This window comes from Typopeltis vanoorti, chromosome 2, assembly GCF_054136105.1.
Source record: "Typopeltis vanoorti isolate ZY-2024b chromosome 2, IOZ_Tvanoo_1.0, whole genome shotgun sequence".
NCBI lineage: Eukaryota > Metazoa > Arthropoda > Arachnida > Uropygi > Thelyphonidae > Typopeltis > Typopeltis vanoorti.
This window is the reverse complement of record NC_143550.1, coordinates 17,078,944-17,105,485: the sequence shown is the minus strand read 5'-3', so window position 1 is coordinate 17,105,485 and position 26,542 is coordinate 17,078,944. Positions and strand designations below refer to the sequence as shown.

At 36.8% G+C, this 26,542-nt stretch overlaps 1 protein-coding gene across 2 annotated transcripts in view; it reads left to right on the top strand.

Annotated features, from left to right (window-relative positions):
- The window catches only part of LOC150108851 (helicase ARIP4), a 619,923-nt gene that overhangs the window by 338,374 nt on the left and 255,007 nt on the right, over positions 1 to 26,542 (top strand). For both annotated transcript variants that reach the window (XM_090403746.1, XM_090403737.1), the window contains one exon: positions 13,888 to 14,042. In XM_090403746.1, coding sequence (XP_090259872.1) covers positions 13,888 to 14,042 — 155 coding nt within the window. The remainder of the gene's footprint in view (positions 1 to 13,887; positions 14,043 to 26,542) is intronic.

The following is a 26,542-nucleotide window of genomic DNA, read 5'->3' as shown; positions in this document are numbered from 1 at the left end:
AAAAAAAAAACTTTTAGGTTTACTTTGGCTTTTCTTATCAAACTAGCCACCCCCTTCTTGCTTGTACTGCTCATGAGTATGCTGAGCACCTTTTCTTTATATTTCCTCCACAGCATTTTCTTTATATCTCCCCATCCATTTAATTCCCACTGGGTTTATCCTCCTGACCTTTATGCAGTCTGATACTGCTTCTTTCGATCTCTGACCACTTCCCATGTACTACTGACATTCTTTCTTTGTGGCTTCTCAAGCCATGGCACCCCAAGATGACTTCCAGTCTGTCATAATCACCAGCTTTATAGTTCAACATAAACCCTATCTTCACAGATAGGTCACAGAGAATTCCACATGTTTGCAACTTTCCAGAACAAGAGTTCATGTCCCTCTCCCCTATTGGAGGCAGAGTATCTACCTTTGTTATAGATATATATCTTCTGTTATTACTACTGTTATTACATCCATATATATATCTGCTGTTATTACATCCAACACTCTCAAACCCCCCCTTGTCTCCTCTATGACATGTTGTTTCATGTAATTATCCCTTACCAATTGTATAAATTCCACTTCCATCTTGCCATGCCCCCTTTTCTCCCTTCAACCTATGTCCCCCATAGTTAAAGTCTCCCATAATAATTGTTTGGCCTGTACTCATTGTACTAATCTGCCATACAAGGCATCTACATCTTCCTGTGGACCTCCTGGTCTATTGCAGCAACCAACAATATAATTTTTCTTATTGACCTCTATTTTGCAACAGAGAGCCTCAAATGAACTACTCCCCACCATCTCCATCGTCCAAGAGTTAAAACTCTCTTTAACTTCTAAATTTGTTGATTGTAATTCTTCAGCTATCATTAGCAATATCCCACTTCCTGTCATATTCCTTCTATCTTCCCTGAAAATACAATACCCTTTACATTTTATCCCTTTAACTACGTCATTATCTGTCAACCAGGTCTCACTGTTGCCTATAATTTTTGGCCAAGTCAAGCTGACCAGTGCCATAAAACTCCTCTCCCTTATTCCTGATGCTTCTGCATTCATGTATTTCAACATTCCCTTGTATCCACAATTACCCTTGTGTAATGTCATTACCAACCTTATTTGAATTGGAAACCTGTGAAATCGCATTCAGCATTGCATAATAATTTCTGTACTCGCACTCATTTATCACCGGGGCAGTCAGACATATGCTTGTTCCCCCTCCCAAATATCTCTAGTTTGCCTGGTTTTGAACTTCCAAACTCTCACTAAACAACACTTTCTCTAAGCATCTAACTTCAAGCCATTCAAGTGAAGTCCTTCAGGCATATACAGGTCCTTTTGTCCATCAGATTCATTCGATACATCAATAAACTACACACCATTCCTCCTGTACAATCTCATGGACTCATTAGCAATTATGGCCCTTCTCAACTCTAGCCTATCATACCAAGACAGAAGACACACAAGTTTTGCATCCTTACTTTGCATTTTCGCTTCTTGCAACAACACTTTTATATCTTCTCTCATTGCATATTTCTTCCCTTTCAAATCACTTGTTCCTGCCATAACAGTCATCTCGTTTACTTCTCCCTTATGCAAACTTAACAATCATTAACTTGTCACTAATATGGAAAAAGGCATCAACAATATGGGAATAGAGGTAGATTTACTGGACATGCATAAGATATTGCAGAACCTTGATATGCATACAAGTATGGGATTAAATAATATTTTATTTCTTTTGTCAGTGATGTAGTACTAAAAAAAGTGCTGAAATGCCACTTTTACGAAATGCACTCATGCAAACTTCATAAGAGCTATTCACTAAATGAATTTATTAATACGAACTGTTTCATTTCTGTTGTTGATAATGATGAATTTATTGATGTTTGTCTGTTGATACTTTTAGTTACAATGCACCACCATAGATAATAATAACACCATATTAAATTATAGAACTACAGTAAATTAAAGAAAAATGAACTACAGTAAATGAAATTAACCTACTAGTTTTGCCACTCAAAACCTTGTGTCTTTTTCGGGGTAAATACAGAAAAAATAAATAAATAAACATAAAATCAGCAGTGACAAATTAAAACTTCATATCTGTTGACTGCTTGGAAAGAAGTCAACAGATATTGTGAGGAATAAACAGCCATGGCACTCACCTTAATAAGATGTGGGACTTCCTTTTGCTGCCATGACTGCAGTAATCGCACGGAGCACACTTTCCAGAAGTGTACGATAGTGATCAATGGAAATTTTGGACCATTCTTCCTGTAGGCATGTAATGAGGTCCTGGACCATTGCAGGATGTCCCTTGACCTCACGCAACACTTCAGTTCATTCCACATATGTTCATTAGGGTTGAGATGCTTTGCGGAGGCCAGTCAAGTGTGGTGATGTTCATGTCCACAAACCACACAATTACAGCAGTCATGGTCATTTCTATAAATGTTCATGGTCATTGCCACAAAGTATGAGGCATTGTATTGTCCAGAATGTTCAGATACTGCTCGTATTTCAGTGTTCGTGACACCATAAACAGAGGTCTGAGGTCAAACCAAGAAAAACAGGACCATACCATCACACCGCCGCCTCCGAATTTCATAGTTGGGGTTACACTGGTAAGAGATGTTCACCGAGCATCTGCCACACCCATCCATCTGCTCAGTAGATAGTGTAGTATGATTTGTTGCTACATAACACAGCTTTCAAAGCTTCCATGTCCCACTTTATACTCTCTTTGTACCACTGAAACTAGTGTAGTAGGACTGCAATATGCAGGCCCCACCTGAAAACCCATGTTGTGAGCCTCAGTGCTGAATGTTTTTGTGCAGCTTCATGGTCTAGTCAGTGCCTGGAACTCTGCATTCAATGTGTCAGTCGACGAATGGCAGTTTTTCATATCCTTCGTAGCACCCTACACTATGTTCATCAAGTGTGATGGGTTGTCCACTTCAGGTAGCACCTGCAGTTAGTCCCTGTGCTTCCATCTCATTATGGTATCACTGAATGTTGATGTGGGATTGCCTAATTTTCCAAAAAGATAAGGCTGCAACATGATATTCTGTCACACTGCCTCTTTCACACTTTGTCAGTTTCCTTCTCATAGCCACTTCACCCACTCATAGTTGCACTGACTTGGGAGCATCGTATTCCTTCAATTTATACCAGCTACAAATACGTGACTCGTTACATGGCACAATGCACCTTGCCTATGGGGGATGTCTGTTGACCTCTTTCCAAGCAGTGTATTAAGCAAAGCTTGAGGAATCGTTACAATATATATAATGTAAACATATGGAAACGTGATTGATGGCATGACTCAGCTATTGTCTAGCTTTGTTTGTAGGTGATTTGCTAAAAAATTGAAACCTGGCATCTGATGAGAGATTTCCAAATGCCTCACAGGATCATTTATGGTTCTTATTAAGTGCCATATGAAAAGATGACCATGGTAGATTCTTTTATCTTGCAAGAGATGAAGTTGTCTTCTAATACTTTAATAACTTGTCAGTGCTTTAGAGAGAAGACAGTCGTTTGAAATGTGGTAAACCCTTGGAAGGGAAAGAGGAGACCATTTATTATTGAGTTCATTCACAGGAAAAAGTATTTGCGAAATTATATTTTTTGATCCTGAAATGGGTTCAGAGATTCCAGCAGTGTGTGGGATTGTGTAATGGATTCTTTTGAGAAATTTTAGACAAAGGATTCTTTGTATGTGTCTATCAATGATAAGCTGGATCTTCTTTGAGATGAAGATATTCTGCTTCATAACTCTTCAGTTATTGTCTATTTCTAGATTAAGGTCTAGTAAATTTAATGTGTGTTCTATTAAGAAGAGTTTTCATGATTAAATGTACTGTGGAGAAAGAAAAGAAAGGAAAAATTAGCTTTTCCATAGTATCAGTAGTGACAATAAAACAATCAGTATGCCATGTATCTAGGGTATGTCTGAACTTTTGAGAAATACAGTATCTTTCTTTTAAAATCCCACTTGAAACCAGCTACTTTCTTAAACCTGTTCCTGACTTTCAGTTCCTGAGGTATACAAAGTTTTTTCTTCCTTCATTTTAATCCATTCTGGACTGAATGGAAGATCGTCTAACAGCTGTTTGGAAGTATGAGGGTCTGTTGAAAAGTTGTAATAATCACTATGAAGGAATTGAGTTAGAACCATATAACTTACATTATTTTACATATTCCCCACGAAGAGTTATACACTTGTTACAATGCTGCTGCATCATTTGAAGTCCTCTGAGAAAAATGTCTTTCCCTTGTACAAAAACTGTAGGATCACTGTTTCACCCACTAGATGCCAAAACATTAGGAGAGCAAGGGTTTGCTGAAAAGTTGTGATAATCACCATGAAGGAATTGAGGTAGAACAATGTAACTTAAACATTATTCTACATATTTCCGACAAAGTGTTATACACTTGTTATAGTGCTGCTACATCATTTGCAATCTTCTGAAAAAAAAAAAGTCTTTCCCTTGTAGTACAAACCAGTTCTTAGCTGCGGATATGACTTCATCGTCTGTGGTAAATTTTATTCGTTTCAACTGTTTCTTTAAATTTGAGGAATAGGAAATAGTCAGATGAGGTCATTTCTGGCGAATAGGGTGGATGAGGCAGACAATGAAAGCCCAAGTTGTGTATTGTCTGTTGGATTTCATGAGCAGGTGCATTATACTGCAAAAGCAACATAGCTCTGCTCAGTTTCCCATGGCATTTTATCAGTTACTTCAGAACTGTTTGAAAAACTGCTGCTGTAACAGTTTCACCTTTTTTGAGATACTTGGTAAGGATTACACCAGCCATATCCCAAGGACAATGGCAAGAACCTTCCATGCTGACTTTTGGATTTGGAACTTCTTTGACCATGAAAAACCTTTGTCTCCATTCCATTGATTGTGGTTTGGTCTCTGGGTCATAGTGATGAAGTCATGTTTCATCATCAGTCAATACAAGCCAAAAAATTTGCACCTCATTTCTCAAAATGACAAATCCTTGAGATGACAGCACACTGTCTCTCGTTTGGTCTGATTTCAAACATTTGAGGACTCACTTCACTGAGAGCTTCTGAATAGCCACATGTTGGTGGACAATGATCCCAACACATTTCCTGGATTTCTCCAGAGACGTTGCAATTTTTTTTATCTGGTATTCATCAAGGATCATGACATGCACTGCATCGATGATTTCAGATGTGATAGCTGTGGAAGCATCTGTTGTCTCGGGATACCCAGTTTTAAACTTGGCCACCCATCTGGCAATTGTTGGATGGGCTGGGACACTTCCCTAAAGTCTCACATAAAGTTTGGTGAATCTCATTCGCAGACTTTTCTTGCAGTACAAATTGATGACAGCCCACACCTCTGTGTCTTCAAATTTCTTCAAAACCACTGACATGTCTTCTTATATATCCTAAAATAAAAAGAATAAATTATTACAATTTGATGAAGCATGGGGTTAAAGGGTTTCAAGATATATTGTTTCTTGTGGTTATATCAGTTGCATTTAATATATTATTTTTGTTCCTACTGTTTATCAGAACTTTTCAACCCCTCCCCCCCCCTCATCCCTCATAAATAAGAAATATTTCTGCCTGCCACAGCTATGGACAGTCAGATCTAACAGACCATGCCACCCACAGAATCAGATGGAAGAAAACTGTTATACATTGTCTAGCAAATTTCCATGTGAGAAGATTTTTTTCAGAATCTACAGCTGCCCTTTAAAACCAACCTAATATAATTTAATATGATTGTGAAGGCTCCAAAGATATGAAAAACTGTCTTCACGTCAAACAAATAATGGAGACTACAACCATGTTAGAATTAATTACTTTAATTTCCTGATGTTTCGACCTTCATATTAAGGTCATCATCTGAAGTATGCACACACACACACACACACACACACACACACACACATATATATATATGTTAAAGATACCAAGTTATTTTAAATATAAACCTGGTTTTATTTACTCCATTTCCCAAGTAAGCAAACAGACAAGTCAGTCAAGTATCTGTTTGCTTACTTGGGAAATGGAGTAAATAAAACTAGGTTTATATTTAAAATAACTTGGTATCTTTAACATATAACATATATTATACCCAAGGTAAAAAACTTTCTACATCTATCTCTCATCCTGAGATTTTTATTTAATAAGGTCAAAGCACCTTATGGTAACTTGTTCTGGTAAAATACTTATAAGCTCCGTATTAGTTAAATCTTGGTATTTCTAGCCTGGCTCCCACTGATGAGACCTCAATAAAAGTCGAAACCAGTCTGGGTAGTGGCCCCCTTCCAATACAAAACATCATAATCTCCTCCAGGAGATGTGCTTTGCATTAAGGGTAAATATTAAGATTAGTGATCAGAGCTTATTCTACCTTTACCACGAGTTGCCTTGGTCTTGCACTACGTACAGGATCAGCTAGACTTGCAACACTTGTAGGCGCAAACTTGACTGACTTGTCTGTTTGCTTACTTGGGAAATGGAGTAAATAAAACCAGGTTTATATTTAAATAACTTGGTATCTTTAACATATAACATATACCCAAGGTAAAAAACTTTCTACACATATATATATATATATATAGAGAGAGAGAGAGAGATAAACTATATTACATTTCAAATCATTTGCCAAAACGAAAATGATTTGACCAACTGTTATTCTACTGGCCTGACCTCTGGTGAAAAAAAAATTACATCAAAGCTATATTCTATTTAAAACATCATCAGAGAACATATTCAGTTGAGCCTTGAACAACGTGGGGGGGGGGACCGCTAAGGGGCACCGATCGACCACATTGTTTGCAGGTCCCTCTTCCCCAACATTGTAAATCTGCATATAACTTTTGACTCCCAAAAAACTTAACTACTGATAGCCTACTGTTGACCGGAAGCCTTACTGATAACATAAACAGTCAATTAATACATATTTTGTATGCTATATGTATTATATTGTAAAAAGTGTGGTTATATATTCAGTATTCTTGTCGGCTGTGCCTTTTGTTATACTATATACTTCCACTACCCTGCTTTGCTTTTGTATCTTCTTTTACTTAACCTTCATTAATGGTCGACTGCTTAAAGCTATGAATTGCCACCATATATTTATTTCTACTATATCTTATTTCTCACGCTCTATAGTCTAACAAATGTATTTGTTTAATGACTGCACCAGTTAGACTATATATTAGGTGCAAGAGTATAAGATCTTAAACCAAAGACAAAGTAGATATTGTTAATATTCCCCTTTTATTCTTTATACTAGTCATGGCTTAAATGTAAATCATAATAACTTCTATCTTGTGCAGGTTCGAATATTTTAGGGTAGTGCATTGACAGAATATTTTAGTGTGTTGTTTACAAACCATTACAGTTTTCTTGCTACTCTCAATTCTTTCTACTCTAGTTAAATACAATATAGCATAACATTATTCAATTATAAGACATACCTTGGTTATGTATTATATTGTAAAAACTGTGGTTATACATTCAGTATTCTTGTTGACTATGCCTTTTGTTATACTATATACTTCCACTACACTGCTTTGCTTTTGTATCTTCTTTTACTTAATCTTCATTAATGGTTGACTGCTTAAAATTGTGAACTGCCACCATATATTTATTTCTACTATGTCTTATTTCTCATGTTCTATAGTCTAACAAATTTACGCCAGCCTGGCTGGCCGAGTGGTTAGCGTGTCCGCTCTCCAGTCAAGAGGCTGTGGGTTCAAATCCTGCCGTGGGCATGGATGTTTGTGATTGTCTTTGGAAATACCAGTGGTGGTGGTCAGCAGTAGATGGCGTTGGTGTAGTTGTGGTCAGTTGGTGGAAGCAGAGTTGTAGAGTGGATGCCCTCCCTCGAATAGTCTTTGGATTCCCTGGAGGTGACAAATAATAATAATAAACCTAATTTACCATTACTATAGTATCTCACAAACATACAATCTTGTTCAGTATTACAACTACTTACCATATTTGTTCAGCAGACAGTCTTCCACATTAATTCTTTGTTCACACGTTAGTCCTCTTCTTGTCTTTCTTTCTGCTTACTGACTCGTTCCTGTTTTCTCATTAAATTTCTTCCTTGTTTGAGTAGTTGACTATACCTTTCCTTATTGGACCTTGGACATGGTGGCGAATTGCAGCTCCTTCCTTTTACAATGACTTGACACAAATCTCTCACTTGGCAGCAATCTAGGTAGACGACAAACAACACTTCTCCTTCAATTCCTGACAATGAAATCTTGCATAACGGTGATCTCAGGAAGAAGAGATAGGAAACCCTAAGACAAACGACGCTTCTCTTTCAACTTCCAACAACGATCTCGTCGTAACAGGAACTCAGGCAAGAGAAGGTTGAAAAAATATCCTAAGACAAAATTCCTTCATGAAAAATTGCCTTATATAGGCCCTGACCTCCATCATGTGCCTGCATGCATCTCTCAAAATTGGTCATGTATTTACCTTTAGACATACTGATGTCATTCTTCGCAGATCTTTGGAATTCTTAGTCCATGGCAACTATAGTCATGTATTGACCTCTGGATATGATGATGACATCTTTCGTGCATCCTTTTGAAATTTCCATCAATGGCAATTCTCAGAATTTTCACACTAATCTTAGCATTAGACTAACTGATTTAACAGTTAGTCTTAGTCTAAATACAATTTTCTGAGTACATTCTCCTAAATAAAAAAACATGTAAAACTGAATGATAGGTTAGGAAGTCACTTATCATGAGAGATTTTACAATAAAGTAAGCTAAAGAAATGAAATGTTATTAAGGAAAATCATAAGGAACTGAAAATACATTTAGTACTGTATTTATCGACACCGTAAGTTTAAGTCGACTGTCTATAAGAACCTACATCAATATTGTCTTATATGATACAAAAACACTGTAGATGTTATAAGTACTGCTAACACTAAACATCAAAAATGAAAAGATAATGTGAAATAGAAATTCATATTTATTTACAAGTATAACAATTGATGCATTGATAACAAAGAAACAGCAATATGATTGCTTTATGGTAGCCTATACACTAATGAAAAAATCGTTATAAAATTTTTATTTTATTATATAAATCAAGTGGATATTAAATCCAGCATTACTTCAAAGCCGAATGTGTAAATAATGGGTAAATTTTTATTTTATGCTAATTAATTAATTTAACTAATTAATAACAGTTAATTTTATGCAGTTATGATTTAATACTGTACAGTCTGTAAGGATTCGTGTGTGTAAGTTTTGATAAATTTTAACTTTTTATAATAGATTTGTGCATACTTTATGGTAGTAAAAATAGATTGGTGTCTACATATATGCCGGCCTGGCTGGCCGAGTGGTTAGCGTATCCGCTCTCCAGCCAAAAGGCTGCAGATTATTGGATGTATGTAATTTGACAATTACATACATCCAATGCCACTGTGGCATTGGATGTATGTAACTGTCAAAATAGTAGTGGTGGGCGGTAGATGGCGTTTGTGTAGATGTGGTTCGTTGGTGGATTGAGTGATGGAGACAGTTGTAGAGTAGGTGCCCCCTCCTCAATGCGTCTTTGGACTCCCTGGAGGTGTGAAGTAATAATAATAATAATTTATGCAATCATGACCTACCTAAATTTTTCTTAATTTTTTCAATATTTCTAGGCTACGTAGTTCGTCTGCGAGTTTTTTTAATTGTTACATATATCAAAAAAAATTTTCCAATATATTTGTTCAAAAAAAAAAAAAAACCGCGTGGTTCAAACCTGCGTTCTTCAAGCGTCAACTGTAGATAGTTTTATTAAAGCAAAAGTGGTGTCCTAATTTAACATGAGAGTTGTTATGTTATAGTTAAGATCCTGGGTTACTTACAGTCCTATTTATAATTAACTCTTAGATGAAAAGATTATGTGGATAGAATATGTGCCTTCCATATTCTTGGGATTTTTAGACCATCATTATTGTTAAGATTAGGGTGGTTAATAAGAATTTCACAGGCCTCCTTAATTTTATATCATACCACATTTTGGTGTGATGTAAACAACAGGTGCCTTTCCAGTCAATTCTATGTAGAGTGTTCAGGGCATGATCAGAAAGGCCAGTTTTACCACAGTTATTATATTTAATGTGCCATTTATGTTCCTTTTTTTTTTCAGATGGAATGGTGCATTCTGTTTCACTGGTAAAAGGCAAATTATACTTGCCAGCGGAAGAAGTGGATCCTTGGATGAGTTGAATAACTTCTTTAATTTTGCAAGAGGTTTGGCATGTATGGAATGATTATAGTTTTATTGTAATCTAGTTTATTTTTGTTTTTAAGTGGGGTCTTGTGAAGAATTTTGTTGATAGTATTTTGGCTGTAGCCATTTTTCAGGAAGTTATTGCTGATAACTTTTATTTCATCTTTAAGTGCTTGTTCACTGGAGCAAATCCTCAAAGCCCTGCTTTTTAGTTTGCTAATGACACCTAATTTTTGTGTTGTGTGGTCGTAAGAGTTTGTGTATACATTGGCCAGTATGTGTAGGCTTCCAATAAACAGTGAAGGAAAGACTGCCGGAAGGAAGACTTGTGACACGTGTATCTAGAAAAGAAAGTGTGTTCTGACTTTCAATCTCAATTGTGAAATATATGCGTTTGTGTTGTTTGTTTAGGTTGCTGAGGAAAGTGTCTAATGTTTTGTGGCTATGGCACCAGATAGCAAAAACATCCTCAGCGTATATAAGCCAGACTGGATTTAAAGTAAAGGAATCTAGAGCATATTGCTCAAAAGCTTCCATATGAAAGTTAGCAATTGGGGAGAGGGGGGAGGATAATGAACCCATAACTGTGCCTTCTTTTTGTAGATAGAAAACGTTTTGCCACACAAAATAGCCAGAATGTAGTACTTATGGAAAGAGCTCTGTGGTATTAGGCAGGAATTTGGGACATTTTTGAAAAGGGCAGAGACATCAAAACTGACTAATAAATTACTTTTTTCTAGTGTGATGTTTTTAATTTTGTATACAAAGCATTGTGGGTTTTTAATATAGGAGGGGGAAATGACCTACCAACTTCTCAAGTGTTGATGCTAGTTTCTTGGTTAGATAATAATTGGGGCTGTCTATACCTTCAACTGTCGGCTGGAGTGGTACATTCTGCTTGTGAATCTTGGGTAAACCCTAAATTCTCAGGGAACAAGCATAGTGCGAAAGTAATTTTTTAACTGTTTCTTCAGGTTAAGAAGTGACTGATTTTTTTTTTATCCGATTAGTTAACAAGTTGATAGGTGCTGTTGTCTTAGACTAATTGATTAATTTTTTCCGAGTTGTTGTTTGGTTTAAAATAACAGTGGCACTGCCTTTATTAGCTCTAGTGATTATGATGTCCTGATTTGATTCACAGCTACATTTCAGATTTGGTTTGGTTCCTAGTTATTGTTTCATATTATTTAAAATATTTGAGGTTTCCAATCGTGTTTTATCAGCTATAATGGTTGGGAGACATCTTAATCATCTTTCAATATGGTGAATAAAATCTAATTTGTTAATAGTCCTGGGTGAAAGTTTAAGCCTTTACTAAGTAGCGAGAATTTTCAGTTTTCATTTATCAGAGCTTGGTTAGTTAGGTTGATCACATGACTGTTCATTAAAGGTAGTTGGTGGCTCCTGTTATCACTTAATTCTGGTTGTTGTTATCCTCTCTTATTAGTAGTTGGTTGTTATTATTATCACTAGGTTGTGGTTGGCTATTTTCATTCAATGAGAAGAAATTCAAATTGCTGGCCTTGTTGGCTGAGTGGTTAGCATATCTGTTCTCCAGCCAAAAGGCTGCGAGTTTGAATCCCACTGTGGGCATGGATGTTTATGCTTGTCCGTGAAAATACTACTGGTGGTAGTGGGTAGTAGATGGCGTTGGTGTAGATGATGATGATGGCAGTTGTGGTTCATTGTAGTAAGTGGATTGAGTGGTAGAGACAGAGAATTGTAGAGTAGGTGCCCTCCCTCGATGTGTCTTTGGACTGTAAACGTAGGTTTCTGTAGTTAAGCAGTTCTGTAGGTAGTTTTTGGTATATTGAGACCACATATTAATATAAAGTGATTATTAAAAATAAATAATTAAAAAACCCAACAGGTTTCGTGCGTCGTAAGACCTACATCATCAGGGGTAATGGTACATAAAGGTTTTACACAACAAAAGCTGATTGACAATTAATTACACAATATGTGTAATTAATTGTCATTCAGCTTTTGTTGTGTAAAACCTTTATGTACCATTACCCCTGATGATGTAAGTCTTACGATGCCTGAAACTTGTCGTGTTTTTTAATTGGTTTAGTTTATTTTGTAAGAGTTTATTTTTAATAAACTCTTTATATTAATATGTGGTCCCAATACCAAAAACTACCTAAAGAGTCTTTCGACTCCCTAGAGATGTCATGTAATTAAAAATAATAATAATAATGCCATTGGCTATCTGAATATTGTTGATCTTTAAGGATATGTTTAGCAGAGTTGTCAGTGATCTGTTGTTTAAATCACATCAAAGCATGGTAGGAACGTAAATTTAAGGAGGCCTGTGAAAATTTTTATCAACCACCCTAATCTTAACAATAATGATGTCTAAAAATCCCAACATAACCTTTTCCTCTAAAAGTTAATTATAAATAGGACTGTAAGTAATCCAGGATCTTAACTTTAATATAATATCTATATGAATTTGTTCTCTGATGATGTTATAAACAGAATATAGTATGAGGTAGTTTTTTTTTTCCCACTAGAGGTCAGGCCAGTAGAATAATGGGTGATCGAATCATTGTCTCTTTGGCATACTGTTTGAAATGTAATATAGCTTGTCTCTGTATATATATGTGTGTATACTCCAGGTGACCTTAATATGAAGGCCGAAACATTTTGAAATTAAAGTAATTAATTCCAACATGGTTGTAGTCTCCATAATTTGTCTGAAATGAATGCTCATCGTGTAACACTAAAGGAAAGGATACAAAAACTGTAATTCTTAGGCATGCTGTGTAATGACCAAGACTTCCTATGAGTGCCCATAGAAGATGCTTTTCTTAGCTCTAGGACTATACTTTAAGTATCTTCAGTTCACTTTATTTTGTGCTACTTGTTTGTGCATTGCAGTTTATATTGTACTAACTCTGAAGATGTCTCTGTGACAGAGATGAAATATTGGAAGCATTAAGCTGTTCTTAATTCATTTCCTGTACTGTTTTCATTCATTAAACTTTCAGCATGAAGTCTAACTTGCATTTACGCATACATCTGTACTTATCATATTTAGTTAGTAAATAAAGTGATATCATGGAGAGTGTGAGTTATTTATTGCTTATGATGTTTCTTATTATTATTATACATGACACATCCAAGGATTCATGGATGGAGAGCAGTCTACAACTTTCTGTCTCCACCACTTAATCCACCAACCACACACACACACACACACATGCACACACACACACACACACACACACACACACACACACACACCATTTCCATCGTCTATACACAGCAACATCACCACCACCTTTAGTATTTTTTGTCTGCCCAACTTACCTGAATGTGAGATGAAAAACCCAAGTTTCCAGGAGCCCATGTAAAGATTCCTCTCATCGCAAAGAGAATCTTACTCGTATCTTTTAAGTGAATAAAATAAGAGTAAGGAACAATTCTTTCCTTAAAAAACTGTGCTTTATCTTTCAAAAATGATAATCAACAACCTTTCAATATTGATTATCTGAAATGATGATGAAAGATAAATTTTAAATTCAATTCATTATGTACATTGAGAATATAAAATTATCAGTATATCAGAAATTTATTTATTTGTGCATGTATGTATGTGAATATATATGTGTGCGTGTGTGTCCTTATCTTTCTTTCAGAAGCCAATAAAAAGAATAAATTGTCACAGCAGCCATCTGCTTCAAATATAAATGGACCTCATCAGAATGGAAGTTACACACAAGAAGTGAGCTTTATTCCTCCACTACCTCCTCTTTCAACCAGAGAAAAACATGATTCATTGAGCTATGATTGGGTAAGAAACACGAAAAAATTTGTTGGTTCATATTAAAAAATTGTTTGTACTGTTTTATTTATTTACTTTCAATTATACTTGCCAATTTTTGTTTGATACTGGCCAGAGTTTGAGGTAATTCTAGCTATGGTCTCCAGGTATGCAGAATGTCATCTCAGAATAATGTTATCTTATGCCTCACATATTCCTAGCTCACATCCCTAAAGCTTAGGAAAAGATGACTGATGTTTCATGTAGCAGAGTATTCATATACGAAGTGGAGAACTTATTTACCATCATAGTACCATCGTAAAATGTTTGTCATTTTTTAATGAGAGTGTAATGCATTGGCTATCCTTTCACATACTGACAGCACTCACAGTTCTTGATCTGGGACTACTTATTCAAATAAAAAAATAAATCTTATTTGAAGATATCATGCCTTTAACCTACTGTAGCCTGAGACCAAACTATGAGTTTATAGCAGTGATAAAAATAATAATAAAATCATTAGCATATCTGCAGGTAACTTTCTTGTATGACATCTGCTTTATCATTTTGTTTCTTAGCTTAATCTCAACTATTGTAATTTAAATTTCTCTCTTTAATTGTTACCATTGTTAAAAAATCTTATTTTCATCAGAATAAGAACTCTACATTTGTTATTAATTTGAATATCTTTAGCAAGTGCAAAAATTTCCATTCTCAAGATGTTTTCTATTTGCATAACTAAAATCTGAGAAATCAACTGTATGTGTAGACTAAAACTTAATGGAAATGAGGCTCAGCATAACAGATGATATATATATGAGAAGCATATATGCTTGTCATGTTTCAACTCTGTCATAAAGAAATTAATAATTTACCACTGATCAAAATTAGTTTCTCTTATTTTGAGAAGTTTCACAGAACTATATTTATTTACATTAGGTTGGTTTATAATATTTTTTTTTATTATATTTATTTACATTAGGTTGGTTTATAATCCCAGCTGCAAATTCTTCAGTTAACACAAAAAACACACAAGGGATAAGTAGTATTGTTTATTTAACACCATATATTTCAGTCTGAATATTACAAGGTATTATCAGTGGCAAAAATAGTTAATTGCAAAACAGAATGTGAAGAATGGATTGATTTGAAAAGTAATTTTGTGTGATGTTTTACATAAAACAATGCAATAGACTGAGAAAATATTATATATATATATAAATATATACGTGTGTGCGATTAAAATAACTTTCCCATATCTTAGATAAAGAGAGGCAGTCATTCTAATTTAATTTCGGATGGTGAAGTAAGGCCTTGGCACTTTCTTTAAACGAGCATTCAAATTTATACCGACAATGTCGGTGATATATTTCTTGGGGAGAATGTATTCTTGAAAGTCCCTGCTATTTATATTGCATGTACTACAGTAGCATTATTGTTCTATGTATGCTGTGGGCTGTCATTTGATGGGTGGAGTTCAGTAATTTGTTAATTATGTCTGAAAAGTCCTCAGCCAAATAATGAAAAAATGATTTATAATTTCGAAATTATTTTTATTTTTCAACGTAATCTCCCTTAAGACTAATACATTTATTCCAGTAATGCTCCAGCACCGTTATCCCGTTCCTGTTGTGGTTCTCAGTAAGATCTGCAAAATATCCCTCTACAGCTGCAATCACCTCTTGATTTGAAGAAAAACGCTGATCAGCAAGGAAGAGTTTTAGTTTTGGGAAGAGATAGAAGTCAGAGGGAGCCAAATCTGTGGAATAGGATGGATGTTCCAACAATTCATAGTGCAGATTCCTTAATTTCCCCATTGCCAAAACACCTTTGTGGGCAGGTATATTGTCCTGATAAAAGATGATTTTTTTCTTCTGCAAACCGAGTCTTTTCTCATGAATTTTTTCGTCTAATCTGGTTTAAAGATTGGAATAATATTCCCCAGTTATAGTCTTAACCTTTTCAAGATAATTAATAAATAAAATGCCTTTAGCATCCCCAAAACACCTATGCCATGACCTTTCCTGCTGGTGGAACCGAATTTGTCTTCTTTTGCACTGAACCGGCTTCTGTCCACTGTTTTGACCGCTGTTTGGATTCTGATGTGTAATGGTAATTCCAAGTCAAAGCTATATAACTGAGAGGAGACCTCCATAGCCTTTAAAGGAATGTGGAGAACCGACCAGGGCTTCTGACCTACTGTCCAATCCTCACCTTCTCGTGGTGCACCCAGTTTGGCATCTACCTGGATACTGAACAAACGAGGATGGGCTGCCAATTTGGGATTTAGCTGACAAAATTGTATTCCTATTGGTTAAACCAAAATACAAAATGTTGATACAACATGACAAAATTTCATGCTGGCTGGGGTGTCGCCCGGTTAAACAAGACCCCCATTATTTTTGCCAGGGAACCAGGGTGAACAGCGAAAAGTCAGCTACTGGAACAAATATGAAAGCGCACCTCACTCAACATCACCACAGTTAAAGATTGGTACTATCAACATAAGAAGCCTGAATGGCAAAGAAATGGAGCTAGTGGAGGAATTAGATAAGCACCAAGTCGGCATAATAGGGGTGACTGAAACAAAAAAGACAAAAACTGGTGAGATCTTTCTGAGCATTAAATACAAAATGTTATATTCAGGCAATGACAATCAAGGAAAACAAGGGGTAGCTATAGTAGCCATATTATTCAACACAAAATACGAGACTCATCTTCTTGAATGGCAGGCAGTGTCAAGTAAAGTAATTTGGGCAAATATCAAAATGGGGAACTGGACAATGAGACTTATTTGTGCCTATGGTCCCACAGAAGGTTCTACTAAGGTAGAAGTGGAGGAATTTTTTGAGGCTCTAGAGAAAGCTACTGACACAATGAAAAAGTAAAAGTTGGTCCTTGTTGGGGATCTAAATAGCAGAGTAGGAAGTGATTGTCAGACATACAAAATATATTTTGGGAAAATTTGGAGAAAAGAGCAAAGCTAACAATAATGGCAAATATCTGTTGGATTTCTGCTCAGGACATGGACTGGTTATTACTAACACCATGTTCCAACATAAAAATGTGCACAAATTCACATGGAGAGAAGAGGCAAGGAATAAGAAAAGTCTCATTGACTATGTTATTGTTGATAGTGATGTTTTCTCCCTAGTGCAGGACACCAGAGTGTACAGAGGATTTGAAGTTGGAAGTGATCACTATTTCGTCTTGAGCAGGATAAAATTGAATTTCATATCAAAAAGAATGACATGTAAGAAAGTTTTAAAGCAAATAAAAGTTGAGCAGCTCTCAGATGTGAACTGTAGACTAAAATACACAAAGATTATTGAAGAAAAACTGAAACAGTTTGAGAACAGGAACCAAACCTTGGAGATTTAGTGGCAAGCCTTGAAGAAAACCCTGATTGATTCAGCTAGAGAGGCATGTGTTGAAGTTGTCTGCAAGGATAGAAAAATTAGAACTCCATGGTGGACACAGGAAGTTAAAGAGGCAGTGAAGGAAAAGAAGAAAGCATATCAAAAGTTCCTGACAAATAAGTCAGCTTTTGCTCTTAGAGAATACAGAGGCAAATGTAAGAAAGCTAAATGCATTTTTGGAATTTATGGAGACAACTGCCGTGTTTGAATAAAAACTTTAGTTTACTATTACTAAAATTTTACAATTCGACGTTTCGACCTTTATGTCAAGGTCATCTCCTGGAGCGTACAAATATACACAGGAAACAAGCTATACTACAATCATACTGGTTCGTTAAAGACACTGACTAACCGCTACCACAATTGTTGGCCTGACCTCTGGTGGAAAAAAAAAAACAAAATATACATACATCAACGCTAGAGTCCTATTATTTGTGTTGTCTACTATATACATATATTAACATCATTCCAGCCAGTTGGAGTGGAATGGTTTCTAATAATAGCAGATTGGCTAGAGTCCTGACTTATGTTGAATCTTTCAAATTAGTTTGGCTGAATGTGTGGCATCCAGATCCTTGGAATTTTCATACCATCTTTATTGTTGATATTTGGGTGGTTTATCAGGATTTCGCAGGATTCTTTAAATATTCTTTCGTACCATGTTTTTGTGCGGTGTAAGGAGCAGGTGCTTTTCCAGTTGATTTGGTGTAAGGTGTTGAGTGCGTGGTCTGAGAGGCCTGCTTCACCATAATGGTTATATTTAATGTGTCTAATGTGTTCTTTTTTGCGTATAGGGATTGTCCGTCCTGTTTCACCAATGTACGGTAAGTTACAGGTGCAGCAGATGCAATAGACTCCAGGATGTGCTAATGGGAGGAGAGGATCCTTAGAGGAGCTAAATATGGTTTTAAGTTTAGTGGGTGGTTTAAAGGTGGCATTGAGGTTATAATGTTGTAGGATTCTGTTGATTTTTTCTGATAACCCTTTAATGTATGGGATGGCTATGGTTTTACTGTAATCTAGATTCGTTTTTGTTGTGGTTTTATAGAGTATTTTATTGACAGTATTTTTGTTATAGCCATTGTTTATGAATGTGTCACTAATGATTTTTAGTTCTTGTTTCAGGGCTTGCTGGTTAGAGCAAATAGTTGTGGCTCTGTTTTTAAGGGTGTTTATAATTCCATATTTTTGTGCTGGGTGGTGATATGAATTCGCATGTGTGTATTGGCCCGTGTGTGTCGGTTTTCGGTAGACCGTGAAGGATAGATTGCCTGAAAGAAAACGTGTAAATAGTGTGTCTAGGAACGGGAGCGAATTTTGGTTTTCGATTTCGATGGTAAATTGTATGCGTTCGTGTTGTTTGTTTAGGTGGCTGAGGAATGTGTTTAGCGTTTGTCGACCGTGCGGCCAGATCGCGAACACGTCGTCAACGTATCTGAGCCAGATTGTCGGTCGAAGCGTGGCCGAATCAAGAGCCCTTTGCTCAAAGGTTTCCATGTAGAAGTTCGCGATTGGGGGGATAATGGTGAGCCCATGGCCGTACCTTCCTTTTGTAGGTAGAATTTGTTTTGCCACACGAAGTAACCGGACTTTAGTATGTGGGCAAAGAGGGCCATAATGTCGGGCGGAAATTTGTTCTGTAGTAGGAGAATTGTGTCATTGATGGGGACATTAGTGGAAAGGGCAGAAACGTCAAAACTGACTAATAAGTCGTCTTTGTCGAGTGTTGTGTTTTTGATTATGTTTATAAAGTGTTGTGTGTTTTTTACGTAGGAAGGGGAATGACATACCAACTCCTTGAGTGTTGCCGCTAATTTCTTGGCTAGGTGGTAATTGGGACTGTCTATTCCTTCCAATATTGGTCGAAGGGGCACATTTTGTTTGTGTATTTTCGGAACCCCATATATTCTGGGGGGGGCGGGCGTAGTGGGGTTTGAGTTTTTTAACTGTGTCTGGTGGCCAAGAAGTGACGGACTTCAGTAGTTTTTCTGTTTTGTCCTTTATCCTCTTTGTTGGGTTATAATTTACCATTTTATATGTGTTGTTATCGGCTACTAGTTGGTTCATTTGCAGTATGTATGTTGACCTGTCAAGGACAACAGTGGCACTGCCTTTATCAGCTTTCGTTATTATTATGTTTTGTTTGGCTTTTAACGATTTAATTGCTGCTAATTCTGTTTTAGTCAGGTTGTTCTGTATGGTTTTCTTGGTATTTAGGACATTACTGGTTTCTAGTCGTATTTTGTCTGCTATGTTGTTAGGTAGGGATCTGATGCCTCTTTCAATGTGGTAGATAACATCTAATTTGTTTACCTTTTTAGGCGCTATTGCGTAGTTCAGTCCTTTCTTCAGCAGCGTGAGTTCGCCGTTGTTCAGGGTGTGGCTTGATAAGTTAAAAACACACAACACTTTATAAACATAATCAAAAACATAACACTCGACAAAGACGACTTATTAGTCAGTTTTGACGTTTCTGCCCTTTTCACTAATGTCCCCATCAATGACACAATTCTCCTACTACAGAACAAATTTCCGCCCGACATTACGGCCCTCTTTGCCCACGTACTAAAGTCCGGTTACTTCGTGTGGCAAAACAAATTCTACCTACAAAAGGAAGGTACGTCCATGGGCTCACCACTATCCCCCCCCCAATCACTAACTTCTACATGGAAACCTTTGAGCAAAGTGCTCTTGATTCCACCACGTTAAGACCGACAGTCTGGCTTAGATACGTTGACGACGTGTTCGCGATCTGGCCGCACGAGTGACAAACGCTAAACACATTCCTCAGCCACCTGAACAAACAACACGAACGCATACAATTTACCATCGAAATCGAAAACCAAAATTCGCTCCCGTTCCTAGACACACTAGTTACACGTCTTCCTTCAGGCAATTTATCCTTCACGGTCTACCGAAAACCGACACACACGGGCCAATACATACATGCGAATTCATATCACCACCCAGCACAAAAATATGGAGTCATAAACACCCTTAAAAACAGAGCCACAACTATTTGCTCTAACCAGCAAGCCCTGAAACAAGAACTAAAAATCATTAGTGACACATTCATAAACAATGGCTATAACAAAAATACTGTCAATAAAATACTCTATAAAACCACAACAAAAACGAATCTAGATTACAGTAAAACCATAGCCATCCCATACATTAAAGGGTTATCAGAAAAAATCAACAGAATCCTACAACATTATAACCTCAATGCCACCTTTAAACCACCCACTAAACTTAAAACCATATTCATCTCCTCTAAGGATCTTCTCCTCCCATTAGCACATCCTGGAGTCTATTGCATCTGCTGCACCTGTAACTTACCATACATTGGTGAAACAGGATGGACAATCCCTGTATGCAAGAAAGAATACATTAGATACATTAAATATAACCATTATGGTGAAGCAGGCCTCTCAGACCACGCACTCAACACCTTACACCAAATCAACTGGAAAAGCACCTGCTCCTTACACCGCACAAAAACATGGTACGAAAGAATATTTAAAGAATCCTGCGAAATCCTGATAAACCACCCAAATATCAACAATAAAGATGGTATGAAAATTCCAAGGATCTGGATGGCACACATTCAGCCAAACTAATTTGAAAGATTCAACATAAGTCAGGACTCTAGCCAATCTGCTATTATTAGAAACCATTCCACTCCAACTGGCTGGAATGATGTTAATATATGTATATAGTAGACAACACAAATAATAGGACTTTAGCGTTGATGTATATTTTTTTTTTTTTTTTTTTTTTTTTTTTTCACCAGAGGTCAGGCCAACAATTGTGGTAGCGGTTAGTCAGTGTCTTTAACGAACCAGTATGATTGTGGTATAGCTTGTTTCCTGTGTATATTTGTACACTCCAGAAGATGACCTTGACATAAAGTCGAAACGTCGAATTGTAAAAAAATTTTTAGTAATAGTAAACTAAAGTTTTTATTCAAACACGGTAGTTTTCTCCATAATTTCCAAAAATGCATTCGGATCACCGTGCAAGCCTAAAAGAAAGGATTAAGATAGCTAAACAGTGTGTAAAACTAGCTAAACAAAAGTCATAGGAGGACTTTGGCAAGAACATAGAAAATAAATATCAAGAAGGTGGCAAAATATTCTGGAGGTTGTTGAAGAAGCTTAGGAATGGACGAAAGAGTGCTGTAAAAGGAGTTAGAGATGATAAAGGTGAAATGAAAACTGGAGGAAAAGATATCCTTGAGTATGGAGTAATTACTTTGAAAATTTGCTAAATGAAACAAGCAGCGATGACAGCACAGTGGTAAAAAACACTGACCAGGCATGCCGTCAGGAATACATATCCATACTTGAAGTAGAAAAAGACATCAAAGGCTTGAAATGTGGAAAGGCAGGAGGAGTGGATGATATTCTACCAGAAATGCTGAAGTATGGTAGTATAAAATTCTTACAGTGGCTGCACTGCATAGTTCAGAATGCCTGGACAGAGACATTCTGAACTATGACAGAGAGACGAATCCCCAATGATCAGAGTAGAGCTCTCATAGTACCTATATATAAAAGGGAAATAAAACTAAATGCGATAATTTCAGAGGTATATCCGTTTTGAGTGTTCCTGGTAAGATATATATAAGTATATTTGAGCAACGGGTGAGAAGAATTGTGGAAGAAAAGCTTGGTGAAGAACAAGCTGGATTCAGGTCAAATAGAGGCTGTCAGGATCAGATCTTCACTTTACGACAAATAGTGGAGAAATCATGGGAATATAACAAAGATCTGTGTTTAAGTTTGGTCGATTTGGAAAAGGCATATGACAAGGTGCCAAAAGAGAAGCTATTCAATACGCTACAGTTATATGGTGTCAATGGGGCATTATATCAAGCAATACTTAGTCTTTATTTGAGTTGTAAGTCAGCTGTTAGAATTGATGGAAGTACAAGAAGATGGTTTAATGTTAAATCTGGTGTGAGACAAGGATGTACATTATCCCCTCTGTTATTCATTATCTATATGAATCACATTATGAAGGGAAGTGGTATTAAACATGATATCAAAATTGGAGATGTTAATGTCAGCTCTTTGCTTTATGCAGACGATGTTATACTTCTAAATACATCCGCTACAAGTCTGCAAGATTCTCTGACTAAATTGAATAATTGTTGTAATAGATATGGTATGAAGGTCAGCAATAAAAAGACAAAGACAATGAAAATAGGCAGAATCATTGAAAATGTCAACTGTGTTGTGAATGAATGGAGAACCTTTGTAACAAGTAAAACATTTCAGCTACTTAGGCACGATTTTTAGTGAAGATGGTAAATTAAATATAGAAATAGACAACAGAATCAGCAAAGCTGTTATGGTGGGAAGTCAGTTGAATAAATTCATATGGAATAAGAGAGAAATTAGTCGGAACACTAAATTAACTGTATACAAGACAGTGTTCAAACCAGTTTTAACTTATGGATCTGTGAGCTGGGTCAGAAGTAAAACACTTGACCAAAGACTAGAGACCGCAGATATGAGAGTCCCGAGAAAGATTAGTGGCATGAACAGATGGCATCAATGGCAATATCATATTAAAAATGAGAATATTAGGAAAGAACTTGATATTGTCAGCATCCAGGAATGCATTAGCAGAGCTAATCTCAGGTGGTATGGTCACTTAAGCACAGAATGGGCGAGGAAAGATTAGCAAAACAAGTGTTCTCTGCCAAGTTTGCAGGAAAACGACCCAAGGAAGACCAAGATATAGGTGGATTGATACAGTACAAAGTACCTTAGATGATAGAAATATAAGATCTGGTAATGTTGGAGTCTTGACAAATAACAGACTAATTTGGAGGAAAATTGTAGATAGGAAGTTAGTAATGATGTAAATTTTTCATATAGTACTATCATATGCTGTGCACACCTTGAGGGTACATGGCAGGAATTTGATGATGATGATGAGTAATAAATCGATGCACTGTTCAGAGATTTTCGTGCGAGTGCATTTTTAATCTACTGTGAGCAAGCATGGCACTCATCTTGCGCAAAGATTTTTCATTTGCAATTCTTCATGCAAAATATATTCAATACGTTCTTTTGAAATGCCTATAGTCTCAGCAATACACACACTTTGACTCTTTGGTCATCCAATACCATATGGTACACTTGATCAATGATTTCTGGTGTTGTTACACTTTTTGGACGTCCCTCACATGGATCATCTTCAAGGCTGGTACGGCTGCGTTTAAACTCGGCAGGACATTTCTTAATTGTTGAAAACAAAGGAGAAGAGTGCCCATAAACTTTTATGAACATCGAATGAATTTCTTTTGGCGTTGAACTTTCTTTTACAAAGAATTTTATAACCAGCAATACTCAATTTTATGCATTTCAAGGGATACAGAAATGGATAAAATTTCTGTCAGAAGACACTTTGGCTTCCGAAAGCTGTATAAAACAAACTACTTGATAGAATGACTTGCAATTTCACATGGATGCTTGACAGATGTACCAACTTGGAAAAAAAATTCTTGCCGATAGTGTTGCCATCTATTGTCGAGGCTGAGAACTTTTCAGACCACCCTCGTATGTTAAAAATGGCTGAAAAAAATATGGTGACTATAGTTTGTTCATCTGCAAGGAAAAAGAGCGTACTACTTCTGTATGCAGTTGGCTAACTCACCACTTGGGAAAAAAGGCAAAAGAAATGCTAGTATGAAGATTTCGTTTGTCATGAAGAGAATCAAACTCTAGTCTTTTCCAGTCAAAGGGTGCAATATCTTGTCATTCTTTTCAACTTATACTGCCTGCCATTCCATCCTTGTTTATTTTATTACATCTCTTCAATAAGCCCTTTTCATTAAAAATTGTGCCCTCATAGTTAAAATATTTTATTAAAAATTGCATATTAGTGTTTTGTAAAACTGTGAGAAAATTTACTAAGCAAAAATGAATGGCATCTGTGGTATAACCATAGAAAAAAATTATAATGTTAGAAGTGGAATTACATTATTAATATAAGCAGAATTTAATCTAGTAGCAATTTTTATAAACAAATGGGAATGTGAAAGGTTAGAGAAACCAATAGTTGAAGCAAAAATTGCAAGAAAACGATTTTAAAGAAGACTGGGGTATGGTGGATTAATTCAGTCATCAGTTATAGAGAACAGAAATATAAGAGCAACACAAGAGATATCTAACAAATAAAAATTGCCATTTGTAAGATCTCTGATGATAAACTAGTAATACAGTCATCTTTCACTCTAGCAGACTCACTGACTGTAACAAACTACCGAAAATCTCTGACTATTGCTTCATAAGTACAGTGCTGTGCTAATCAAACTGCATACTACAACAAATCATACACTATAACAAACTGCTCTTGTGGTCTCTAGTGAGAGTCAACTATAATGAAATGTTAACTGTATTGGAATATCATAAAATGCGGGGGGGGGGGGGGGGGGGGGGTCCTCGACATGTGTCATTTTGACTTTACGGCAGTAATCCCATAAATAATTTTAAAAATTAATTTCGACTTGAAGCAGCATGACGTAAAATTCAAACGTCATGGGCGAACTTGTTTGTGAACGCATTGGAAGAATATGCCGTTGCGCAGCGTTTGTTTGGGTGAGGTGGCGTCACTTGGGTCCCAGCATACACTCTTTGGGTACCATGTGCTTTGTTTACATCCGCTCTCTCACTTGTGTGTTTGTGACTTTTTACCCTTCAATATGGCTCCCAAACGTAAGGCAGATTCTTCCAGTGGCAGTGTGTTGAAGAAAACGAAAGCCATTACGTTACAAGTGAAATTAGACATTGTTAAAAGGGCAAAAAAGGGAGAAACGGCAACGGACATCAGCCATGCATTGAACTTAAGTCGTACCACAGTCACGACTATTATCAAGGATAAAGTTCGCATCCTTGAACATGTGAAAGGATTAGCGCCCATGAAATCGACTGTGATTATGAAAAAACGTAGTAGGCTCATGATTGAGATGGAAAGGCTTCTTGTTCTTTGGCTGGAAGACCAGCATCAATGCCTTATCCCAATTAGTCTCATGTTAATTCAAGAAAAGGCGAAAAGATGGTTTGAGGCATTGAAAAATGAAAGGGGGAAACGAGTGCAGGTGAAGAGTTTAATGCTAGTAAAGGTTGGTTTATGCGGTTTAAGGCTCGGGGCAATTTACATAACCTTAAGGTGCAAGGTGAAGCTGCTAGTGGTGATGATAAAGCAGCTGGTGAGTTTTCTGAGGGGTTGGCTGAGATAATAAGGGAGGGGGGGCTACAGTGCTCAACAACTGTTTAATGTGGACGAGACAGGCCTATTTTGGAAACGTATGCCTAATCGTACCTATATCGCCAACGAGGAGAAGGCAGCACCAGGCCATAAAGCTGGTGAGAGACTGACTTTGCTTCTTGGGGCTAATGCTGTTGGCGATTAAAACTGAAGCCCTTGTTGGTCTATCAGGCTGAAAATCCAAGGGCACTGAAGGGCATTTGGAAGGGTCAACTGTCTGTCATCTGGAGGTCCAATAAGAAGGCATGGGTGACACTTCAAATCTTCAAGGACTGGTTTACCAACCATTTTGTGCCAGAAGTTCAGAGGTACTGTACAGCCAAGGATCTGCCCTTTAAGGCATTGTTTGTGCGTGACAATGCCCCTGGTCACCCTGTCCACTTGGATGACTTTCACCCTAATGTTAAGGTGGCTTACCTTCCACCAAACACCACGGCCCTTTTGCAGCCTATAGACCAGGGTGTTATTGCTTCCTTTAAGGCCTACTACCTCCAGGTGGTTTTCAGGGCAACTGAAAAAGACAGGAGCTTAACCTTCAAAGACTTTTGGCAATCATATAGCATATAATGCCATACAAAACATTGAGCATGCTTGGGATGAAGTGAAGCAGACAAATTTGAATGGTGTGTGTGTGGAAAAAACTGTGTCCCCAGTTTGTGAATGATTTCCATGGCTATGAGGAGACAGTTGAGGCTGTCACAGAGAAGGTTGTTGCCCTGGGGAAGCAGATGAATTTGGAAGTGGAGGCCGAAGATGTCACAGAGCTTCTGGCATCTCATGGGGGGAAGTTGTCAGCAGAAGATCTCATTCAGTTAGAGAAGCAGCTGA